Source organism: Emydura macquarii, unplaced genomic scaffold (genome assembly GCF_026122565.2).
Source record: "Emydura macquarii macquarii isolate MOO-44397 ecotype Brisbane River unplaced genomic scaffold, CSIRO-AGI_Emac_v2 contig_968, whole genome shotgun sequence".
NCBI lineage: Eukaryota > Metazoa > Chordata > Testudines > Chelidae > Emydura > Emydura macquarii.
In genome coordinates, this window is record NW_027131105.1 from 2,746,820 (window position 1) to 2,773,620 (window position 26,801).

The 26,801-nt window shown below is 38.8% G+C and overlaps 1 protein-coding gene across 1 annotated transcript in view; it reads right to left on the reverse strand.

The window, feature by feature from the left end:
* The window catches only part of NUP210 (nucleoporin 210), a 97,241-nt gene that overhangs the window by 55,638 nt on the left and 14,802 nt on the right, over nt 1-26,801 (reverse strand). Inside the window, exons 4-12 of the mRNA XM_067543803.1 lie at nt 21,434-21,530; nt 17,247-17,397; nt 12,201-12,333; nt 11,089-11,258; nt 10,575-10,650; nt 10,111-10,217; nt 8,585-8,725; nt 6,976-7,113; nt 1,558-1,713 (exon numbers count right to left, since the gene is read on the reverse strand). Of these exons, the coding sequence (XP_067399904.1) occupies nt 1,558-1,713; nt 6,976-7,113; nt 8,585-8,725; nt 10,111-10,217; nt 10,575-10,650; nt 11,089-11,258; nt 12,201-12,333; nt 17,247-17,397; nt 21,434-21,530 (1,169 nt within the window). The remainder of the gene's footprint in view (nt 1-1,557; nt 1,714-6,975; nt 7,114-8,584; nt 8,726-10,110; nt 10,218-10,574; nt 10,651-11,088; nt 11,259-12,200; nt 12,334-17,246; nt 17,398-21,433; nt 21,531-26,801) is intronic.

Here is a 26,801-nt window from a genome sequence, read left to right on the forward strand (position 1 = left end):
TAGGTTTCATCTTGCTTTTACACTGGTTTAACAGCCAGAAGAACATCACTGTTTACTCATTCAAACACTATGCTTAATGTCCATTTAAACTGCATTTTGTAGAAATGATGTAGTTAACTTAAAGTATATTAAAAGCAAGCTGATGCACCCAGCAAAGATAATGCAGATGCTGTTTTACCCAGCAAGACTTATTTCGAAAGATTTTTCCCAACACTCACATTAACAAACAAAAGGCTGGGTGTTTAAATAGCTGTCTTTTCATTAAGGAACAGTCCCGGAGAGTTCAACAAGCACATACTCTCTCACGCTCTTACCAGAAGGAGCTCTGATACAAACAAGGGTATCATGTGGTACCTGCAGGATTTTAGCTATGCTGGATAAGGGAGGTCCTAAAAGCAATTAGGCATTTTGGGTTGCCAATGTCTGTGATTTTAATCCAATCAGTTACATAAGAACACAAGAACGGCCATACTGGGTGAGACCAATGGTCATCTAACCCAATATCCTGTCCTCCAACAGTGGCCAGTGCCAGGTACTTCAGATGGAATGAACAGAACAGGTAATCATCAAGTGATCTATCCCATCACCCATTCCCAGCTTCTGGCAAACTTCAGAGCATGGTTTTGCATCCCTGTCCTTCCTGGCTAATAAGCCATTGATGGACGTATCGTCCATGAACTTATCTAGTTCTTTTTTGAACCCTGTTAAGAATCTCGGCCTTCATAACATCCTCTGGCAAAGAGTTCCACAGGATGATTGTGCGTTGTGTGAAGAAATACTTCCTTTTGTTCATTTTAAACCTGCTGCCTATTAATTTCATTTGGTGACCCCTAGGTCTTATGTTATGAGAAGGAATAAATAACACTTCCTTATTTATTTTCTCCACACCAGCCATGATTTTATAGGCCTCTATTATATCCCCTTTAGTCATCTCTTTTCCAAATTGAAAAGTCCCAGTCTTATTACTTATTATTATCCATTACATTTATTTTCTACCAGTTTATTGTTCAGGATTACTAGACCAATTTGCCACTGCCATAATCTCTTAAAGGCAGTGGCCCGCTATCCATTAAGGAGCAGGGCACCATGTAAGTTCCCCCAGCTGAAAACTTTCAAGTCTGCAAAATGCTAGGAAAAAGCATTTAAACTCATGGAGCTCCAACACAAGCATCAAGTAGGGAAATTTCTCCTCTCTCACTTCCTGTCACAAAGATTTTCATGAAGGTAGATTTCAATACTCGTCCCTAGATTTTTCCCACCAGGTCACTACCCCAGGCAATGATTATTCTGGAAAAGCAGGAAGAGCGGGGCGCAGGCTTACAAAGCAGGGTGCGGGTTTACAGAGAGGTGGCCAATGCTTCCAAATTCCTCCAGACTAAGGTATATTTTTCTGTCCCCTACATCCTTAGTGAAGCAACAACCCACTCCAGGAGGCGCCGAAGCCGGCCTTAGGGGATCCGCTAAGGGGAAAAATTTTCTGCTAACCGTGCACGGGGCGCGCACGCACCCACAATGGAATAGACATGAGCAAGCACTCGAAGAAGAAATACTGTTTACCTTCATTTCTCCATAGTGCAGTGGGTTCTGAACATCATTTGCTTGTATAACACTGACACCAATATCACTTCCAGTCGTCATGACTCCTTTGACTGTTACTGTAGCAACAGCCTGGTTAGAGTAGGACCAACTGAAATTACCACTGCCACCGTGAGCCTAAAAATTAAAAGAAAAAATATTTAATTTGCATTAACATGGCATCCTGATCTCTTGGTTATTATCCACCCAAACTTTGGACAGACTGCTTAAAATGCTATGGACACCCTGAGCAGGGTTAAGAGTGCTAGCACTGAAATGCAATGGAACTGTGGTCCCCCCACTTTACAGCAGCGAGGTCAGGGATCAGCATATTTCTGCCTTTCATCCATTTTAATTTCGGATTTCTTCACACGTGTACATTTTGTTCATCAATGCTGCTAACCTAAACGTCTCTCTACCACTGCTGCAAAATTCTAATGCTCAAAGATCCCTGTGATTAATAGCACTTGCAATCAGCATATCATTTCACCAGTCAGCACAACAGAGTCCCAGTGTGTAGGATTGCTGTATTTTTTCAAAATTTCCGATTAATTTTCTGTTGCTGAAAGCCAAAGACAGTCAAGTGGATGATTTTAGGTCTCAGTGCAGCTAACCTGCTGTACTATGGCAACTGGCTTTTACCAATGGGAATTGTTGAGAAGTCTAAAAAGCAAAAGAAGAGGGCAGAGAAAAAGGAAAAAATTGATTTTTTGCTGTCATTGCATCTTTATTTTTAGCCTGATGGGGATGTTAGCAGGTCTTCCTGTATACCTCTGGCATACCTATAGCTCCAGGAATTAATCACTCAGGAGTGATTGATAGGTAGCAATGCAGATTGCCCATACTCACCTTGGGCATTACAGAAGCCTGTACACTGTGCAGGTTACATTCACACCCAGGCTCTCAAAGGGTTCAATCACTGCCAAATCTAGATGTTCAGGTCTAATAGGACATTCTCAAGAATCAGAACTTTTCAGTTCATGAAGGGTTTTAAGACAAACTGTCAGGATTTTAACTGTATTTTATTTTTGTGAAGGGGGGGAGGGGGGAAATAATTATTCAGTCTTACTATCTGTGTCAATAGAGAGATGAATGACCTTGCCCATTAGGTAGTACAGTAACTTTGTAGCTTAAGGAAATCAAAGCAGAATACTATCTGCTCCAGTTTCACATTCACATTGAATCAAGAACCATCAAGTTTTCCCCATTGGAAGTAGCATATTGTCTTCCTCAATCTGTAACATTACTGTATAAAGAAAACCATCATTACAGAATTCATAGTGTTTAGACAGCATTATGGTAAAGTTACAAAAATAAAATAATTCTGTGGCAGCATCATGCTATACAGCAAAATGTACTGAGAATAATATGCATTTTTTTAAAAAGCATCCTTTTCTCTATTACCCAGGTGCCCCTCTCCACATGCTATGGTCGACCTGTGAGACAATGTTCCATAATAAAATACAAAAAGAATAATGTCCTACTGAAAGACGCTTCAAATTACACTGCGGTTAATTTCTGTAGCATAATAAACATTTTGTATAACCAGTTTCATGATTCAACTGATGTAAACAAGTACAATAAAAAACAAGGTTTGTGTTGGCAGTAAACACAGGTCTAAGAGGAACAGCTGAGACACACGCAATTGGGCTTTTCCCAAAAGAATCAAAGAGGAGGGTATTTAATATAGTAATTCCTTTCCTCTCATGTGCTTCTGCATGACTTATTAACAGAAAATCATCAGAAAAAGATTAAAAACTATTTGCCACAAAGGCAATGGTTAAGGGGCTTGTGTGGGGCTTGGGGAGATAGGCCCAGTCGAGAAGGGTCAAAGCTCAGATTCCTTAGGATAATGCAGAATTATTTATTCATAAAGTTTTGGAGACATCAGAAATACCTGGATAAACAGAGCTTCAGTTAAAATACGGTGCTGGTCAAAAGACTGACTGTAAAAATGGCACCTGTGTGTGCAGTCACATCTGCTTACTAGGCAGACAAAAAAAAGTTTTGCTCCTTTTTACCCTAGTTCGTACTGCACCGCTCAGTAGAATATACTGGATTCGATTCTGACCTGCACATCATCCATGGACTTGTTAACTGAGCCCTACCTGCAGAATTTTTTATTCCTGATGACTGATAAGGCACAAGCCAGAAAGAACACAACTTGACTTTCAGATTCCTAGCTTTGTAGGGCTGACACTTGGTTTTTGTAACTGCTGGAAGTGAAAAGAAGTTTAAGGTCTCTTTTAATATGTACTCAGAGCCAGTTTAAAAATCAAGAAATCAGTGACATAAAATAATCATGGAATCCCCATAATGCCATTTAGGCAGAAACACTTTTCAGAGTTTAACCAAATTTTGGGACTACTCCAAAGCCCACTGCCATCTCTGGGAGTTCATTCACTGACTTAAAAGAACTTGATCTAAAACTCACTGAGCAAGAGGAGGAGACTGATCTGCAAACAAGAATGGCAGTCATAAACTGTCTACCGTAATTAATGAACAACTGAAACTGAGCACTAACTGCTGTTGTGATAATTAGGCCTACAAATTTGCTCTAATTGTGAGGACAGACATGAGAAATGAAAGTTCATGGAATGTCACAATAGCCTATTACAAGTGCTGAGGGGAAAAGCAAGACAGAAAGACCGAATCAATACAAAAAAGAAATCACTTCTTGTTACAATACCAGGTCTGTGTTAAGATTATGACTGTTAAACATGAGGAGCCGATGAGCGGAAATCAATAAACCGAAATATGTGTGTCTGAAATTAGGCTTAAATGATGGACAAAATAATGAGGGGATGGGCTATGCCACCCATCACTCCCTTTTGGGGTCCTTAAAGAAAGAGACTGAGAGAAAAACTGGTTTCCGGAGTGAGCTTCACTATCCTGGCTGCTTTCCCCACCATCTCCTGGGACCCAGGACCTTCTTCATCCTAATCCTGAGAGATGACTATCTGGGATGGCAGTCCTCGTCTCTTTTCCCCTGAAATGTGTCCTTTTCCTTCCCTACCTTCTTTCTTCTCTTTCTTTCTGTCTGTCTAATACGAGTCTGGCTTAGCCGGCCAAGGCTTCGTATTTTGCAACACGGCTATAAGCTTGTGATCAGAAAGAGGCAGCTCAAAGCAATGTCGTCAACATTCCAGCACTGGTACAAGTTTGCCTGGTCTCGGAGTGGCTGACAAGACTGTGTGCTGCGTCTGTATTTTTCCAGCAATAAGATCACAAGTGAGGGAGAGACAAAAGCTGCATTTTCTATCTTTGCTGTTCTTCTCTCTCTCTTTTTGTGGATTTGCCTTGTTTTGTCGTCTTAGGAAATAGAACTTTAACAACAAGAGCAATAACAACAGCTCCAGCCTGTCTCAGCTAATGTCTTTCCCCCCCCCTAAAGACAGTTATTACCATACTTAATACCATCTAAGAGACTGTCAAACACATTTTTTTCTTTCTAAATAATTTCTCCAGCTAAAGGGAACAGGGAATATGCTTAAAATGAAAGCCTTATTTAATATTTTACATTTCAAATGCTTTCAACTCCCCCCCCCCTCTTTTCTGTATCTTTAACAAAAGGTTTTAAAGGATTTTTAATGGTGTATTTGCCATGGTACCAAGCAGGCTGAGGTCCCTGTATACCAAACCCCAAACCTTGTTTACTGCTGGGCAGCTAGGATCATTTTAACACCTTTGACTCTTTGGGCCCCTTTATTCCATCTAAATTAATACAACACTGCTGTAAATGTAGATTAGGTAAAACTTTTCAGTAGACCCACTTCATAATCTAATGAAATCAAAGCAGAACATCTAAAAATTCATTTTTATGAAAATCAATGCAACTAGTTGGACATTTAATATAGAGCTAACCACCACCATGGCACAAAAAAAGATCAAAAGAAGAAACAAAAGAACATTTTGAAAGAGCACGTATCAAACGTGCAACTCTCCATTGGGGGCAACCAACTTGAATTATAGCAATGTAATAGAAATGTACAATAGGGCTGGGTGTTTTTATGTGTAGGGTAACTGAATATGAGCACACAATCAAACACAGTCTAAACAGGGACTTGGAATGGTTCTCTCATTACAAGAAGTAACTGTCACTGTTCACACATTCTCACCTTCTAATCAATGGTTGTGAATAGGTCTCAGCTACTCTAAATGAATGGACTTTGCTTATACCTAACCTTCCCCATTTTTGTTCCTTACCCTTGTATGTATATATACACCTCCTATCTAATTTCTATTCCTTACATCTGACGAAGTGGGTTACAGCCCACGAAAGCTCATGCCTGCAGAAATTAAATTTGTTAGTCTTTAAAGTGCTACAAGACTCTTGTTGTTTTTGCTGTATACAGACTAACACGGCTACCCCTCTGGAACTGAATATGAGCTGAATTTTGATCTCTCACAAGTGAAAATCCAAATGAAACCAATGAAGTCAATGTTGTCATTCCAGATTTACACCACTATGGAAGAGCAGAATTTGGCTGTCTGAAGTGCAAAAATAAGCCATTCAAATCTCGTCTTACCATATTTAGGTATCTTTTCCTGGATAGCTTGATCAGAGAAAACACTCATATCTCAGCACACACATATGCCAAGTGGTTATGCAGGAATTGCACATAATATTTTGGAGGCCAAATTTGTTCAGGAATATTCATTTAGCGACTACCTCCAGGGTTCAAATTTTGATTTTGTAAGCAGTATATAAGAAGGTTCCTGATTTAACAATATAATGTTAACTGAAGAAAAACTTAAAACAAATACTATTTGCTTTGTAAACTCTGCTTCCAGTGGAGCACATTCAGACGACGGTTTGGTTTACCCAGTGTGCCTGGGCAAGTGTGGCAGCTCAAGGAGGACATGAAGAACACAGGAAAGAAGAGAATTTAGGAAAAACACTGTTGAGGAATCTACTGTAAAGAAAGCTGTGGCCTTTCCCTTCCAATAACAATGTTATTGGTGCAGTGAGGGAGAGAGGCAGGGAATGAAGGACGCCAATGTCAATGCCCTAGGGAGTCGCTCATTCATCTTAAGATGGCTTCTTGGCAGTCATTATGCCAACTAATTCAGGGAACCTCTTTGCAATAAATTAAGTCTCTCTCCCATTGCCTGAAATCTGTCACTCTCAATTATTGTAAGTTTGGCTTTTTGTAATTATGCTTTACTTTAAAAGATACAGACAACAGAGGAAAAAATAACAGAGGTGCAACTCTTTTTGAACCAGTTACCAGTCTGTGCCACTGAACTCCAGTGAAGTTCCATCAAACATGCTTTTAACATGAATATGTTTGCAGCATCCAGAGCTAACATGTAGCAGCAGATTCCCCAACCAACTACTGGTCTCCCTGAATCTGACAGATTGACACTACGTGCATGCAGATGCCTTCCTTAGCATACCTTTATGGTGTACTGATAGGCTCCTGCCTTTGGCTGCCATGGAAATGTCAAAATGCTTGGTGAAAGGACAATGGGAACATAAATTTCAACTTCTTGCTGGTTTCGTACTGGAACAGGCAATGTATGAACACCTCCATCCTGTAATAAGTAATAGCGTGTACAGATATAAATGACATTTGTAGCACATTTTAAAAGAAAATTCTGTCTTCACATATAAATATGTCACTGGGAAAACACGTGCGCACATGGAGGAAAAAAGGATATATTTAGGGCCATTTTTGTTACCATTAGCTCTGCACTTCCTGTAGCAAATTAGCAACTCACTGGAACAAACTGTACTTTGTATTAGATAAATATTACCACTGTTATGACGGTGAAGCCATAGAGGCACACGGCAATTTACAGGCAAATTAAATTACAAGGAGCCCCCTTTTCCCGACTCCATTCCTTGTACTTCATAACTCAGCCCTTCTTCACACCCTGCTCAGCCACTACACCCTGTTCAGTGGGAAAAGAGACAGATTGTGGGTAGAGAATAATGCATCTATGCCCCAGGGAGGTAGTCTTAATACCACACTCTAAAACTGGCTGTTACATTGCCATCAAAAGCCCTCCATGACTATGATTCCCCATGAAGATGTAATTCCCCCTACTGTCACTCCTGCTGGGGTTCTGAAGACATTGCAATTCTCACAGATCTTGGGGAGGCCTTTTCAGAGAAGCTGACATTAGAGAGGCCATCTGCCTGAAGCAGAGGATGGAACCGGTTCATCACTTTCAAGGACAGACTAGCAAGAGATGCAGAACAAATGTTTCTAAGTATTTGAACCCCATCAAGTTTCAGACATAAAACCAAATCACTGAATGGGGAGGAAGCCTTTCAAACTGAAGTGCCCTGATGGCTGCATACATGGCAGCCACCACGACTGGCATGCAGCAGAAAAGTTTAATCAGTGTTGGTTTTTCAGAGGCTTGTAGGATGGTAGGTTTGGTACTTACCAAATGACAGAAAGCATCCCAAAATCTAAGATAATGCAGAGCAGGACCAAGACATGGCACAGTGAGACAGAATTTCCCTACACACAGAAATAAGCCTTGACATTTACTCAGTGTGTGTGATGGGGCCCTGAGTCAGTACCCTGATACAAGCCATGCCCACGTATTCTGGATAGCTACCAGGAAAGAAATTCAGTGCAGTGCATTTCAGTTACTCTAAACAACAGGTAAATGGCACATATCTGGAATAAATCTTGCAATTCTTACTCTTGCAAAATGTTTATTGTTCATTATTTGTATTATTGTAGCATTCAGGAACCCCACACACAGACCGGGACTTCATTGTACTAGGCACTGTACAAACACAGAACAAAAACAGTCAATCTATTGACTTTACTGAGAGTTTTGCCTAAATAAGGAATTCAGGCTCTGACCGCTCATCCATTTATACATGACAAAAACCTTTTTCTTTTGTTTTTTTGTGTGACTTAGTCATTTAATTCCTGTGTTTGCTTTCAAAGGAGTATACCAATTAAAAAGATTCTGATGTGTGTGTCCTTGATAGTTTTCCTAAGCACGTGAGCAAACTAGAACATTTCTCGTTAAGACGTACCTGATCTACTACAGATGTTAAAGCAGCATCAATAACGGTTTGACCCTTCTTTATTGCTTTCACATAGTGATATGATCCATTCATAGAGGATTTCAGAATCTCAAAATAATCTTCAGACAACTCTGTATTAATTCTGATATTCTGAAAATAAAATATATTGCTTATGTCTTGCCAGCGATAAACAACATTGAGGAATACATTTCAGGACGGCCAAAAACATTATTCTGTTCAAAATAAAACAAAACAGAAAATCCAATTTTAAAAAAAAAAAGTGACATTACACATATATGGTCAACTTAAAAATAAAACAAAACCCCAAACACCCAACCTTCCTCTCAGACAAATGAATAAGATTTAGCTAAAATTTTCATGTTTAGGTGCTTGAGGTTAGAAACCTAAATAAGGTTTTCAGATGTGCTGAGCACATGCACAGCTTCCAAAACAGACCACTTATGTAGATGAATTAATATGGATTCAGATGCTTAAACCTGAGTTACTGAAGTTCGAAAATGTTAAAATATAAATAACCTAAACAAGTGTTATAAAGTTACACTGTATAACTATAAGTAGTTCAAACAAGCTTATCTGAAATTCAAGCATATAAAAGGATTTCCTCCTCCCCCCGAAGACAGACATTATCCAGTGCTTCAGGATTATCCTACTGGTTCCTGTGGAACAGAATATTAGCATCCAAAAACATTTCTATCATCGTAATTTAAGAAGAATTTATTTCCATTACCAACAACTTGTAATGCGGCAGGAAAGGACATTGCTACTTCTACCACTGAACTATCAATTCAGATTTTATAACTTCAAATTTACAATTTCTCTATTTTGTCATCCTTAATATGTAAGGAAACATATGAATTATTTCCCTAACCAAGAAATGTCTTGGTTATTTGGGTTAAAACTTACACTGGAGTAGCTATGTGGCATGGGGTGTGAAAACATCCCACCCCTGAACAACACAGCTATGCCAACAAAACTCCCAGTGTATACACTGCAATGCTGACAGAAGAGTACTTATGTTGGCGTAGCTATCGTGCTTGTGGTGGTGTTCCTCCGTTCCTCCTACACAGGCAGAAAAAGTCCTTCTGTCGACATATATTGCGTCTACACTGGGGGCTAAGTCCATGCATGTAATTACGTAAACATATTCCATAAAACTAGAGAATGTTTACCTTTGACAAAAGGTGTAAGAAAGATTCAATATCTTGAAAATGACTGCTGACTGCACTTGGTGCCTCTCCCCACTGGCTGCACTGGTTTGGAAGTTTCATTCTACAGCACACTTGCAGAGACACAGCACACCCTCCAATGTTCTCTCAGGTTCTTTGCCACATATATTATTCTGTGTCCTTTGACAGAGCTACCCAGCATGCTTTTTAACAACAAGAAGTTTGCAAGCTTTCCAAGTCTGTGTCAATAACGGACTGCTTAGCTAACTGCACAAAAAAAGTAAAGATTTGCTAGACACACAATATCCAGCAACACAGAATAGAAACGTACACCAACACCGTACTTACGTCAGATAAATACACCTTATTGCTTGCTTTGTCATACGCTTCAATTGTAATTTCATAAAGTCTGCCTGTTTCTAGGACCCATCTGTCACCAGGATGAATTGTAAATCCTGTAAAACAGAAAAAAAAAATACATTCAACAACACAGACGAGAAGGCTATTTATATGATCAACTATTATGTACCATGTATTCACACAGACATTTTGGTTCATAAAATTTAAAGATGTGCTTTAACTGTTAATGACTAGTGGTGGGGAAATGGAGAGGAAATCAATAAAGCCAAAACTGTTTAACATGAAACCTATTCTTACTAAAAAGACATTTCTACTATAATGCAATTTCTATATGTCACTGTGTACAGTGTACCATATGCAACAACATTGCAAAGATGCATTGAGACAAGTACGTAAGTCTGAGTATTGGTTAAAGAAATAAATACTCCAAAAGAGTAACAACAAATACCAACCTAGATACCCTGGATCCACAACATAGATAGTGCTGTTTGGTAATCTGGAAGCACCTTGCATGCGAATACCTGCAATCTCAGTCAAGGAACTAAAAGGTTTTGATAAAAGGACATTAGAACTAATTTTTGGCTGGGACTGCTTTCTTGGCTATTTAAGACTGACTACATGTTCCTGAAAAGAAACACAAAAAATATTACCTCCCCTAAAACAGTGAGCATTCCAGAATATACCGGTTCACAACACACACACACTCTCCCTCTCTCCCCTTCCTTCCCCTGCACTGAGTAAGAGGAATGGACAAAATAATTTAATGAATCTTTTCCAGCCCTAAAAACCTAATTCTTAGGAGCATGTCAAGATATCTGGAGACAGTAGTGTGACTGAACTCACAGCTTTTTACACCTCTGTCAGATCACTGGGCAAAGCATGACTAGTTTTATCCTGGTGTACGGCAAAGTGGAAAATCTGTCTACTGACATCAGGCAATGAATGCTGAACTAAAGAGCCTCATACAGAAAGGATATTTTTGTGCCCCAGGACGAGGTTTATTTGTCCCTGCTGCAATGCAGTTACTGTTGATGTTGCCTGATCCAGCATGGCAACAGGCCGAGCTGGATCTCCCTCAGGGCCAAGGATGTTGTTCTGAAGCTGCAGTTCATACTGATCAGAAGGCATCATTAATTCTGTACATAAAGCAAGAAGACGCATGAAACAACACAAGCTAATGTGTCACTGTTTGGATCCTGTTAATTATTATGGATTCATTTTTTATTTGATTCCTAGCACACACTAAATTGGTGCTTTTAATAGTTTTGTAGAAAATGCATTTTCTACACTAAGGCATGAAACATTACCTTGCTCATCTAGCTTAAATTATTATTTTTTTCCTACTGCTGCAGTCTCCAACTAAAATTGCATTACTGCTTAAAGGAGAGCAACATCGGACCAATTTCTGGCCTTGGCAAAGGGGAATTTTTACATGAGCAATTGAAATCCATGCTGCTGCATCCCAAATTGCTGGCTAGAGAGCTGAGGTAGGTCTAAGTGAATACACATATCTGGTTTCTTAAAATAGCTCACCAACAGTATTGCAAGTTTCTTGTAATTGTACCTGTATTTTATAAACAAATCTCTCCATCCTCTAAAATTAGTATGCAGCTAGTTCAATCTTTTTCCAATTTGCATATTAATTTGCCAAGAAAATATTCAGAGTGACATCTAAATCAGGCATTTCACAGAGCGAGTGAGGCCTTTCTGTGGAAAACATATATACTAAAAATTCAAACATGTTTCCCGATATAAAAGACAGATGAACATATTTGAATAATACAGTCCTGTGTCCCAAACTTGCCAACTGTTATGCATGTGCTCAACTTTATACACAGGACTAATTCTTAATGGGACTACTTCTACACAGAAGATTAGCATATGCAGAAGTGTTTGCATGATGGGAGGGAGGACGAGATAAAAGATCTCTCACCATAATTTTGGTTATGAAAGTTAAACAATCTAAGGTGAATTTAAGAATATATTCTTATCATTACACACAATATTTTAATTTTTTACTCATAGGTGAAAAAATCACACTGAATATAGAATATTAAGAAAAATGGAGGAAGACAAACCTGTAATCTTGCCTTGTCTTATTTTCTGAACTTTATATTGAACTGATGTTCCCACCAGCAGGTAGATATCATAAGCCGGATTTAGAAGAATGTTTTCCAAAATAAGCAATCTGACTTCTGCAGGATGTACATTCTGTTGTTTAAGAGAAAAAACAATAGCCACATTTTAAAGTAGCATAAACATACCTATTCCAAAACAACAATAATGGAACTTCACAATCCACAAATTAAAAATATTTATAAAGTTATTTTTGTACTGATGAACGGTTTAACTCCACCACTTTTATGGCAACAGAACTCAGCACACTGAAGTGCACAGAAGCACAGCTTCACTTTGCTCTATCAGCAATGGATGCTAAGGGAGATAGGCAAAATGAGACATTCAAACATATCTGAGCAGGATCAAAACAATAAACAGTTAATGTAATGATTAATGTGTAAAATGTCAAGTAATGAATACAAGGATCAGGTCCCAGATATACAGAATTGAGGAATATTCTACCAATGAAAGAAGACAGACAGACAGACAGATTTAAAAAAAACCTAACCTGGGTGGTAGAGCCAAGGCAATCAAAATATTTTGGCCACAATCACTGCTCTCTAATAATTACAATAGTACTTGTTAGGTGCTTCTTATTTAAGACTGACAAGTGTTTTCATTAAACCCTCCTCAACTGCTCTCAAAATTTCACAACTTGAAAATCTCAACACTGGCACACTTCTGGGGTTTTTGTGTTTGTCTGAAGTGTGCTATTTAATAAATATTGATGGCTAAGAATATCATATGACTACAAAGAAAAAGACTGGGACGTAAGTGAAAGAATGTACATCTTCTGTAGCACTGGAAAAAATGGTCAATGTATCATAAACATTGTATCTGTACCATGGATCAGACCAAATTGTTATGTTTTTTGTTTTTTTAATAAGCATTCCCTGAACAGGGCAGGCTCAGGAGGTATTTGCTACAAATGTTTTTCTTTTTACACTACAGGACAGCAAACATTTAAATTCTCTAATTGCATGAGTTTTGAAATGCTTCAGAGGAGACATTCAGGTGTATTAGGCGCAGAATACTTTTATGAAGAACTGGGACTTACATATTTACCAGATAGACTTAAGAATGGATTCTCCATTTTTCAAATAATGGGATTTTTTTAAAACTTCACCACACATTTTAAAAATCCCCTGCCTCTATTCCAATCCATGACCTAGATTAAATATTACACATTGTTAAAGCCTGCAGTTCTAATTATGTTTCTTGAGGGGCGATGAAGAGAAAAGTTAGGCTTTTGGGAGGAAACTGCTGTTAAATACTCAAAGAAGCTTGAAAGAGGCCTGTTTTAGGCTACTGGTAAAGTACTGTATTGCCATGTGAGAAGCTACATGATGAGTTACTGCATGGCAAGCCAGGGTGTGAATCTATAGCACATCAGCTTGTGATACAGTGACACCCCAAGGGGGGTGCAGCCCAGGGCAAATCACACTGTGTGAGCCTCTCTTAACATTTTTATACTGGTAAAATCTGGGGCTGTCATAGTTGTCAATTTAATTGCAAAACTAGAGCAGTGAAACTGACAAGTGAGCCTGCAGGTAGAGCCCGGCTCCAGGACTGGACAAGCCACTGGGCTCTCCACCTGGCTTTCTGGGCACTGGGCTTTGAGCTGGAGAAGGGAGCTGCCACCTGGGCAAGTTGCAGGCGGCTGCTGCCTGGCTGCCAGCTTGGGAGGTCAGCGACTGCCACCTGCTCAGAGCTGGAGCGGAGGAGCCTTCCGTGCAGGCTGGAACCAGAGGATGTGGGCAGGCAGCTGCTGCCCATCTTCAAGCCAGAGCACGGGAGGCTCACTCTCAGCTCAGAGCTGGGGCGCGGGTGGCAGCCACCCAGCTGCGAACCCAGCTCGCAGGGTGCAGGAGGCTGCTGCCCGGCTTCCCAAAAAGCCAGCGTCTGCCGCCCATCTTCCCAGGAGTGGGGCAGATGCCGTCTACCTCCCAGCTAGGAGCTGGGACCGGGCAGGAAGCAGGTGGCTGCCACCTGGCTTCCCCAGAAGTCGGCGGCTGACGCTTGCCTCCCTTCACTGGGTTTTTTGCAGCATAGCCCCTGCCTGTGTCTCGCGTACCCCCAGGGGTACGGCTACCACAAGTTGAGAAACTATGCTTTATAGAACCTGGGTGATATCATGGGCCCACTGAAGCCAATAGAAGTCTTGCCATTGTCTTCAGTGGATTCAGGATTTATATGCAAGATTTCAGCCATAAACTATGTTCTGCATCTTGGCACAGCCCACAAATCCTGTGGTCCTTTAGAATTTGTTTACTGCCTGTCACACTTTGCAATAGCTACAGATACAAACAGCCTTTCTCTACACAGCAGCTCAAACAAGGAAGCAATTCCAAATTATTCATTGTTCAGTAATGCTTCAGAAGGATGGGGTGGAGTGCACCTGCTCAATATAACCTCATGAAGAATGCATCCCAGCCCAGGACTTTTGGAAGCAGGCACACAATGGATAATTTGAGAACTGGAAATGTATTTTTTTAGGGTGGTCCAATGTACCTTTGTTTGACATGTCCTCTAAAACTGTGCTATGACATCTGTGTCTAATTCGTTTGTCTGTAAAATTAGGAGTATTCAGTACACTATACAAAACCAAATTCTATTCTATTCCATTTGCTTGAGGGAAGTTCCACTGAAAACACATGTGGTCTGGCAGCAGTGAAAGATTTAAAGACAACAGTAATCAGCAAGTCATATAAAGTTCTGAACAGGATACTATAATTTCAATTGAAATTCACAGAATAATGCCAAAACCGATGCAGAAAAAAATAAATATGAAGACAAAAAAACAAAACCAACTACAAGTGGCTAAGAAACACAGCAAAAGTAAATATTACTAATATAGGGCCACATTCTGATCTCATCAGCAATAGTGTGAATCTGAAGTAATTGCAAGGAGTAGAGCAGAATTACTTTGCAATGGCACCATTGAAACCAAAATGTGATCCTTAAGACAGGGCTCTCAACCTTTCCAGACTACTATACCCCTTTCAGGAGTCTGATTTGTCTTGCGTACCCCCAAGTTTCATCTCACTTAAAAACAACTTGTTTACAAAATCCGACATAAAAATAGTAAAGTGACAGCACTCTACTACTAAAAAATTGCTTACTTTTTCATTTTTACCATATAATTACAAAATAAATCAATTGGAATATAAATACTGTACTTACATTTCCATGTATAATATATAGAGCAGTATTAACAAGTCATTGTATGAAATTTTAATTTGTACTGACTTGGCTAGTTCTTTTTCTGTAGCCTGTTGTAAAACTAAGAAAATATCTAGATGGAGTTGATGTACCCTCTGGAAGACTTCTGGGTACCCCCAAGAGTACATATACCCGGGGTTGAGAACCACTGCTTTCAGATGTACTATTATTTTTTGCATCAAAAGATAATATTGTGTAACTCTAGATAATATTTTCAGAGCATGTAGATTTAACCAGTACCTGAAAAGCATAAACGAATATATTTTGTTTAAAAGAGAAACTTGCAATACATCAAGTAACTGCCTATAGAAAACTGCAGAGGATGGATCACAGTGATTGGATGGATTTTTTAAAAATACTGTAAGTAAACATTTATTTTTTAAAATAGTACAAAGTTTAAAATACTAATGAAATGCAAAACATTCCGGTAGGCTATAACCCATAAAATAAAACCAGATAAATGTCTGTTAAATAGATTGTACTAACAGAATGGACAATTTCATTACTAGAGTTAAAATGAAAACACAGTTACTCTAGGTTACAAAAAAACAAATACCATAAATCTATAGGAGAGCTGGGAAACATGCCAATGCTAGTTAAACACACTTGTATATTGGCATTTGATCTCACTGCTTTCTGAGACTGAATTAATTCTGAGGCAGAATTAATTACAAATGAGGATTGGTACGATGCCGGGAACAAGGAGGGTGGTCTCAACTCAACACAAAGGGAAACACAGAAAAATCCATCAAGACAAATCTTTAATATTTGTTGACGGAGCCAGAGGGCCAAAACCTCATCCTACAATGAATGCTAAAAAATCACTGAGCTATGGGAATGCTTCTCTTTGGTAACAATAAGAGATCAAGGCTCCGGCTCAGCAAGGTACATAACCATGTGTGTAGCTTTAAGCATGAATGGTTCCACTTGAATCAGCCTGACAAACTGCATGTGTAACAATACACACGTGTTTAGAAGCTGGCAGCTGCTGTCCAAGGATATTAACAAACAAAGCTGAATAATAACAGCACTTATTTAAAAATGTACAATGTACACACACTGTGCAAAGACCAAAGTGTCATTATGCTCTGATTTGAAGACAATAAACTTGGAATCCCAAGGTGCCATTTTTTTTTTCATAGTCACTTTTCAACTTCCAGTAGAAGTTTGCAAAGTTTACAAGTGAACAGCTGTTTTTGTACCTGGGAACTCTGCACAATCTGGGATTTCAAAAATAAGCTGTTTTATTTCTGGCTTGCACAGCCCCACAATAAGTTCATGTTGTTATTGAGTATTTGTTATTACAACAGTGATTAGAGACTTCAATGGGAATTGGAGCCCTGCTGTACTAGGTGCCATATAAAAACAGAGTAAAAGGCGGTCTCTGCCCTGAAGAGTTAATGATCGAAGAGAAGGAAAAGAAATTGTGAATCTAAAGTGCATTCCTTTGTAAAACGAACACATGAATGAGATATTTACACCATCATGTCACAGAGTCAAGGTTAGGAACAAGATTTAGGGACCACATTAACTGGGATGCTCATTAAACGGGACAACTGCACTACTCACCCTGGGTCCTGGGCAAAAATCAATGAGAACAGTCTTGACAGCCACCTCACAAAAAGCCACAATCTACATAGTCATAAGAGGGGAAGTGCTACAATAGCTGATAAAGGAAGAGATGTTGGAGGGGGTCTGCAGTGATATGTCAGGGAAAACTAACACTGCTCCAGGAGACTTCTGCCATGAAAATAAATAATAAATGAACCATGTGAATTTCTTACCTTATAGACAGATTCTTGTATTCTTGCTTTTAATTTGGAACTCCCTGTTTTCATTCCAGACACCAGAACGGTGTCTCCTTGTTTGGCAACTTTCTCCATCTCTGATATATAGGAAGGCGGTATGTAAGTAGATTCTAAGAATTTGAGTATACTGAAAAGTGAATAGAACAACTTTATGAGACAACAGTAGTGAATAATGTGTACTAACCGAGGTCAGAACTCCAGTATTGTCTACTTCTAGCACAAATGCCTACAGCAAATATAAAGCACTTGTCCTATGCCAGGAAGGAGATGCCCAATTTTCACTTATATTCCTGAACACATAAATGTTAAATTAAACTTTCATCGGTGCTGTATGGGCCTGTGTAGGACCGGAAAATACAGATGCCTGTAATATCTATATACAGGTCCTTTTTCAAACCTATACTCGACTGTTAGGCATAGTTTTACTCAGGACCATGATAATTCAGAGTTAAGGGTTAGCAACACAATCCCACCTGTGACATAGTATCTCCATCCTCCACATAGCCAATAAGAATAATGATTACATTATTAATATTTCAATGATTTCAGAAACTCTGTGCATTACATTCTGCAATGGACATATAGTACACAATACCGCTGTATGCTTTGATACTGGAGTACTCTAGCTTCTGTGGCTAATTTGTATAGTGACTGGGATAAAAACACCTCTGAAGCCTATATATGGAGGGTAGGACCTTAGAAACATATAGGAAACATGGATGAGGTATCTTCAATAATGTTTCCAGTCTGAGTATAGAGGGCTCTTTAGCTCAGTGAGATGTGGTAGATGGGAAAGGCACTGGGGTTCTGTTTGTGACTAAGATGACATTATGGTGTTTGGCTCAAGTGAACGTGAAGGTTGTTTGATGTGAGGTGGATAGGAAGTGCTGTTTACAAGTGTCTGGGCAGTATGCAAATTGAGTATTTTGTTGTCTCTGTTGAAAATTTAGATGAAGTATAGTAATTAGGAGAAAAGAAATTTCTGGTGGACAAGATCTGGGTAGGTGGTGTTGATACAGGATCAAGTTTTGAAGGTCACTTGCAAAAAAACCACCAAAACTTCAGATGGAATTTTCCAAGGAGCTGAACGATGTTAGGCACTGGATCTCTCCACTAAATTTCAATGGGATTTTAGCAACATAATTTAGGTTTCAATAAAAAACACCCTTAAACTCTGAATATCTTGCTTCAAAAAAATTTTCCCCCCAGAAGGGGGGTATAATAACCACAATGTACTAATAATGTCATCGTAAATTCATTGATATACAAAGTCTGTTCAATAAGGCACATATTTTAACAGAAGGAACAACCACTCACAGATTACCAAAAGATCTGGTGGATTTTTCACCCCTTGGAGTCTTTAAATTAAGATTGGATGTCTTTCTAAGAGTTAGGTGGGATTTTCTAAAGCACCTAAATGACTCAGGGCTTGTCTACACACAAAAGGTGTACCATTTAAACATGCACACACGCGTGGAGAGAGTTATAGCCATATAAGCTGCTGAAAAAGCATGTTTTGCCATTACAGGTAAAACACAGGGGAAATAATGGAAGCAAAAAAGTAATTTAGGTTTGATCAGAGAAATTACATTGGTTTACTATTTCAAGATGTTTTCTTACACTGAGTGTGGTTTTTAATATAACAGAGTATTATAGATGCAAAAACACAGATATTTCACATGAATGAGCTTGGACTCTTTAAAAGCACAATACACTTTCCTCTCTACTCTGCCTCACGTTTTGATTCACTTCCTTACTAACTAAATTTTGCTGGATATTATTATGTTCTTAAGTAAATGGAAATCCTGGCACTTGAACCTGAATCTATTGTGTCTTAGCATCCCGATTATATATTACAAAGATGGCAATTTAATGTTCTACTTGGCTAGTGTGGGGGAACTGCTTGATATGAAAGAAAATTGATTTAGTGTTTTATATGCTTCTGGTGTGGCCAGAAACTCCAAAGTATGTCAGGCAGGCGTTTCTGGAGTTGACATTCCTATCAAGCAAAGCAAACACTCATTCTAGCATTTAGCATGATGGATGCTAGTAGAGTTCTAACAGATAAAATGATGCTGCTTTGCTGAAGGCATATTATCAGTCAGTCACTATCAATATAAGGGCTGGACCAGGATGTTGGGAACCTAAAATGAAGAATATCCCAGATACGACAATGCTCAGTAGCCTTCAAAGTTGAGTTTAATAAGAGTGGAAACAGAAATCCTTGTTGTGTGACTCCTCTCAGCCAAAGGACTTCAACAGAATACTAGAGTAGGTACAGTGCAAGCTTATGCAGTACATGTAAGTGAGGGAAAGATTGTTACTGGGTAAGCACAGGAAGCTAGGAGTATTCCTAGCCCTGCCACAAGCTCTCAGTATGATGTTGGGCAAGAATTTAACCTAGCTGTGTCTTAGTTTCCCATCTGCTAGACAGGGATAATAGTATTTCCCTATCTTCCAGAGGTGTTACAAGGCTTAATTTATTAAGAAGTTGCAAAGCACTTTAAGACCTTTGGATGTAAATTTCTATGAGTGTGCAGAGTTTGGGCCAGATATTGCTTACCATACTCACAAATTGATGGAACCACATGTCCCAGTGTGGTGTGCGTGGTTCCTACTGTTTAGAATTGCCAAGCAGACACAGTGGTTGGGATTTTCACAGTGGTGTGAGGCTAAATCAGCTACATGTTCCATTAGAAGGCTAATCATCCTCCTCTGAAAGCTGCAAACTCGTTAAAATCTTTTAAAATCATGGAATATTTGTTTCTCCCTCCACCTCCTTTTAAATGGTGTTGAGAGTCACCAACATCTCAACCACACATTGGCCACTTGGCTGGCAGTCTCCGCAGAGAGGCCAAGTACTGAATGGGATGGAACTGTCCTCTTATCTCTACAGATGGTCCCACCTAAGCCCAGAGTGAGGCAGACAGGTAGGACACAGTGAGGAAACAAGCACTGCTTCTGCTTTTGGCTTTCAGTTCTGTCAATAGTATTTCTTGTGCTACTGTCAATCCTGTTCCATTAAATTAATGAAGAAATGTAAAGTAAAAGTGAGTTTGTCCCCAGTTTCAATAAAGGGCACTATGAGTTATCTGTGAACCCTCATGTGGCACTGGTGATAAATGATTAACTCTAGACTCTGAAGTCTTAACTCCATTTCTAGTTATTCTGGTCATTTCGTAGTACTGTATTATCCACTCATTACATTGATTTAAAGAAGACAGCCTGCTGTGAGAATGCACTTCCGCCTAATCTGCCAAATCTAATCTTTTCACCTTCCAGAGCTTACTGTGCTCTTCTTCTCAGTGTGACTCAAAGAGTTTGTATTTACAGCATTGACAGCTGTCTTGAGTTCATTGCAAGTGATATTTGGTGTTTTCTTAAGGCCCCAGAAGGCCCTAAAGTCATGTGATAAGGTGAGGATCTCAGCCTTCATTTAAAAACAATATGTTTCTAGCCCTCATGGTTGTAAAGAAAAGTTAGAAAAATTGATCCAAGTGCTCCCTAAAACCTGAAGGCAAATAAACGGAACCCAAAATGTGGAATGGGGGTGAGGGAGGGTGTCACAATTTTGAAGCGAGTCTCACGATTTTTTGAGATTAGACTCATGATTTCTGAAAGCATGTGGTTGGCGATATTGTATTTAACGGTTAAATTATTTAAACATTACATAACACAACAGCACACAGAGCCTGGTGTTGACTGGAACCTGCAACTCTCTGCAGTCCAGAGCCCTTCCTTTCAAACCAGAGAGTAACTTTTGGCCTCTGCAGCCACCCCCACGTCCTTTCATAACAATTGCAGCACTAATATCCCTATTGTTCTTCCACCCCCCACCCCCACCCCGTTGTTTGGGGAGGGGTCAGCTCTGCCATAGCTGAGTCTGCTGTTAATTGTTGATTGGTGGTTTAGAGCTATATGGGCAGCTTCTTAACATCATCAATTGTATTTTTATTATTGGGAATTTTAAACGGACGTGAAAGTGCCCAGAACCATGGATCAGCACTTGTAGTAGTTAGAAATCTGAAACAGTGAATCCTGTATACAATATTTTAGATATTATCATTTCAGTTTATAGACCCAGATTCAGCAAGGTACTTTTGTTTATGCCTAACTTTCAGACTAGACCTGGGACCTTTGAGAATAATGTCATTCGTGCTTACCGCAATGCATTGTGGGAATCTGAGAAGCCATCAGCCTCAGTATCTTTTATTATCGTCCAGTCAAAGGCTAACCCCGCCAATGTGCTAAAAGTGTTTCCTATAAATCAAATGAATAATTCAGTAACAAAATTCAAAACAACAATGAAGTCTTCCTGCTGCTTGAAAACAAACAAACAACGAACAGAAGCAGGAGCACCTTAAATTTGGAAAAATCATTCAAACAAGACAGTTCTTCATTAAAGTTAAAGGAGGTTTTTTTAGGCCAGATAACTGGAAGGTATGGAGAATCAAAATACAATACAGAATTTTTCATAGTTTATGGTTTGATATGCTGCTCTAGATCTTCTTCTTCTTCTTCTTCAATGCTTAGCCAAACAGTCAGCCATAGCGATCGTTCACCATTTGGTCCATTCCTGTGTGTCCACAAGGGCTTGACAGGCCCAAAGTCAAGTGTTGGAATAGACTTCATGCATCCATGTAATAGGGAGTCTATCTCTAGGTTGCCTCCACCCCTCAGTCAGTGGAATGTTATCCCAGATGATACAAGACACTCGGAGAAGGGTGTTCGTTGGAACGTCTTGTGGCATTCTGGTGACATGTCCAAAAAGCGTAAGACACAGTCTGTGGACAATAGTCCCAGCAGTCTGTAGATCAGAGCAACTGTAAACATCTGCATTACGAATGAAGTCATTCCACTTTATGCTCAATATACAAAGTTGGATGTACTTTAGATCCCAAAACATAAATACAGGTATTATCATAGACACTCACTGCTCAACTACAAATTCGTATTTTCTGATCACACTGTAAGTATACCAGCATGTCTACTCTGGAAAAAGGGAATTAATTGGCTGAATTTTTAATAAGACACTGCTGGACAAATCATATCACATCCTATCCGCTTCAAACCAAGAACCACCTAAACTATGACTAGATTCTGTGACTACTTTTTGGATACTAATAGGACACATGCAACCTTAAATATCGGTTATTACAAAAGTGAGATGTGACAACGGGCCCATTCCTAGTTCCATTGAAACAAGCAGCAAATCTCCCATTGTCTTTGGGCAAGTGGGCACTTTTGAATGTTGAAAGCACCACAGTGTAATTTATCTTAAATTTATTTTCACATGCAGGGTGCATTCCAATCCTGAAGTTCATGCACACCACCTAAAATCAGAACCATATTTGCACCAAAGGTGCCAATGCATTCCATATCCAAGTGTTGCTGACTTCTTAATAGTACAAGTCTAAATGGTATACAAGTTCTTGAACAACCCTGTGGTTTGGCAGAAAAGGAGAAGTCCTTCACCTAAGCTATTTGCAGAAGGTCAGATCCAGCTACCCCTCAAATCAATGGCAAATCCTTGAACAACCCTGTGGTTTGGCAGAAAAGGAGAAGGTTAAGTCCTTCACCTCAGCTACTTGCAGAAGGTCAGATCCAGCTACTCCTCAAGTCAATGGCACATCTCTTATAGGGCATGTGTATGTCATAGGCACATCTCCTAAGTACCATATATTCCATATTCTAGTGGAAACAAACCACATACATGAGACATTTCAGACACATCACGAATAAAGAACTATCTGCCTAAATGTATTTTTACACACCTTTCAGATAACTCAGAGTTCCAAGCACATAATCCAGCATTCTGAGACATGTGGATCTGAGATTCTCTTTGGGGAATTTGGAATCCTTTCTATACATATTCAATATAGCTTTTTTAAACCTGAAATGGATTTACCTGTAATATAGACAGTATTCTTCACTAAATAACTAATTCAAGTTTTTCGCTTTTTTTGCCTCGATCGGAATAATTGCAATATGTGAAAAAACAGATATTAAAGATTATAAATGGACTAAACAAACTGAAACCAGATAATTGTCACATGCTGAATCTGAAAGATCTTTTAGAAAGATCTCACAGTCTTGGAGAGTGTCGCTGCTCCCACTGAAATCAATTACTAAGCTCTCATTGATATTCATGGGTGCAGGGATGAAGCCTTATACTGTGTTGTGCTAATTTACATTTATTATTATTTATATTCTGTTTCCCTTTCTCATTCTTCTTTCATTGACAAACTATAATGATCAGTGCAACTTCATTGTCAAGTTCATATGGCTAAAGGCTTATGGCATCATTTAAACCACAGAAATGTTATAACACTGGTAATACAACTCAAAGTATATTTTTCCCTCCCACATATATATTACACAGATTACAAATAGCTTTGTATCCTGCATGAACAAGCCTGTGACTATAAAAAGCACCCTTCTATTCTTCCATTCTAAAACTTCTTTCTTTAACTCAGTCTGACAGGGACAGCTTATTTCAAACTGCTTGAGGATATTTTATTTAAGATGTGCAGAGTTAAATTAGTTGTTCTCATAACAGATGTTTTAGCTTTGGAAAGCTAAGGCATATCTTCTCTCATTCTTGCTCAAACTAAAAATGTAAGCAGGGCAAGGAGAGAAAAGCACATTGTAGTGGTGCAGAGAAGATGTGTCTGAACAGAGCTGCAGCAAACAGACAGCAGAAGCACAATGAAATCCCTGCTGGGACAACAGGGACAGAGCCTCCACAGCACATGAGTTATCCAAGCCCTATCCTCGTCCCGTTGGAGTCAATGGAAAAACTCCACTTGGACTTGAGATGGCAGAGGAATGTAGCCCGAAGTATAATTTAAAGAGAGAGTGGCATGATATACTAAAATTCATCTTACCTGTTAGAAACTAAAAGGACTTCAGTCCCACTATGACTTGATTAACCTCCATTAATCCTTATACAAAGTTTACGCTAAGAGCACTCTGAGCAAGTAAAGATTAGGTTTGGACAGGAGTTTAAAAAATAATATTAGTTATGTCGGGATTATTTCCCCACACTGCTCTTTCTAACAGTTCTATGAGAGTGGTTCTAAACCAACATCTATACCAACTCTTTGGTATGCTGAGCTATGATAAAGCTGCATTTCCCCTGTTCCCAGATTATGCCACAAAATAACGTATAACCTCAATATAAAAATTAATTATTTTTTCAGTGGACTATACATGTGTTACCTTGTCAGATGGTAATGAGAGCCTTAAAAATGGGGAACTGTGACAGGAAGTTTCTCAATACACCTCAGTTTGGTGATAAACAAGTTTTGTTTTTTTTAAATAAAATCCAATTTCAAATCTTCTGCTCTCTTCAAAATACTTTCACCTGAATTTTTGTAGTTAGATCACACAACACACAACAGTTCAGTGACTTCACTTGAAGATACACTGATGAAAAGTCCTTTTTAAGAAGTAGGACATTATGGGAAACAATGTTTCCATTGTATTGCAACATAGTGATTAACAGAGATGAGAAAGTTATAAAGACATAGCAAAGTTACCAGCCATGCAGACCCAAATGCAGGATCAGAACCTAGGGTTGCTAATATATATATAGCTTATACTTCACAGTGATTCCTGCTAGTGGCACTCTAAGTCAAGGATCATGCATCATTTGTAGAACAAACCCTCTATTTTATTTTAAATTCTGCCCATCCCCCAAAAATCTTGACTCAGCAAACTCAGTTCTCAGCTTGAAAGGTTCCCACCCCTCACCCAATTAAGAAAGAAAGAAAGACAGATAGACCTATATAGTAAATTACTTTGGGCCTTGATCTCACAGACCCTACCTAGATACGAATTCCATTGACTTCAATGGGACTTTTGCCTTTGATAAGGATTGCAGGATTGGCTTGGTCCTACAAACACTAACAAATGTGAATAACTATCTTTGAACTCAGGACTAATCATGTGAGCTAAGCTATTTCCCATTCATTAGTTTGTCTAAACAACATAAAAACAGTTTTGGTACTTTGAAAATGTTGAAATGGCATTTAATCTTAGAGTTCTGCTCTTTCACTAACAATTGGAAGTTCAAGCATTTAACAAGATGCTTTCACTGTATTTAACTCTCCATAATTCATGTCAAACATAACAAAATAACTTTAGGAAAGTAAAAGATTTGGTAGGAAGCTTAGTTCAGAACTTGTAAATCAGAACTTTTTGATTAATTTTATACTATATAAAAATGAATCAAATATGTGATTAATTTTTTAAAACGTTTACATAACTGTTTAACATTAAGATTCTCCATGTTTACAGAGTGCCTTGATATAAGGCTATTTTGAAATGATTGGTGACATGCACAAGTTACATCAGGGCTTTTTTGGCTCATAGTGTCAAAGATTGGTTGAATATCATCTCCCTCCTACGTACACTCATGAGGCCAACTTCCCCATGGTGTAACTATTGTCCTAAAGTTTTTTAGCAATGCTGTAAAACTATTTGGGGAAAGTGCTGATTTACATAGCAGACCATTAACTGGTGTCATCAGAAAAAAAGTCAGACCATATTTAAAGTGCATGTTTAAAGTGCCTTCTTCCTTTTTTACTGGCATTAACAAAAGTAATTCACACATAATACATTAGGATGTTAAATGTATGACAGAACTCAAAAAAAGTACATGTAAGGGGAGACACCACAGTGTGACATAAGGCTCATATCTAGGTTGTGCTATTTACAGCATCCTCTGTCACAGGATTGGAACTTCACAGTAATGCATGATCTGATCTTCCATACAAGATGCAATAATGAGGCACAATATGGTCAGTCTAAAACAAAGACAAAATTTTTAAAAATTCCCTACCATTCCATCATGTTACTACAATGTGTGCAAGTGAAATAATATACAAGTTACTGCAAAACCTACCATACATAATCCTGTATATGTACAGAAGCCCAAAGTAAAAGCTAGCTACAGGTCCTTTGCAGTGTTTAGCTGTTCACCAATTACAAGCCTATTTCTTCCCTTTTATTTTTGCTCCTCTTGTATGCAAAAGAATGAATAATTTACTGTCTAAAAGTCATTTATTCAGTTTTCTTAAATGACAAAAGAGCACCTCTTAAACGTAAAGACTGTCTTTAATAAAGTCTGCCCACATTTCAATACTTGGCCACCCGCTAGTAGAGGAACAATGTGTGCAAAAGGAAATGAATGTTTAGAAAATATGGTAAAAGAAGAACATAGCAGTTTAAAATTCTCCAGCCAAAATTCTCAAAGTTCAGTTCCTAAAGTTAGTCACTTACATAAAAGTGATTTTCAGAGCTGCTGAGAAATCAGTGCTTCCATTAATTTATGCTTGGAAGTTTAAGCTTAGGCTCCTAGTGAACATCTTGTTCCAGCAATTCAGATTATACTGTTTTTTGTGGGTTTTAAACCACAGCTTCTGTTCAAACTTTAACTTGGATGGCTCCCAAGGCAAATTTGTCAGCTGACTATGTTTGAGAGTCTACAGAAACACCAAGCCAAGGTTCTGGAATTACAGACACAGT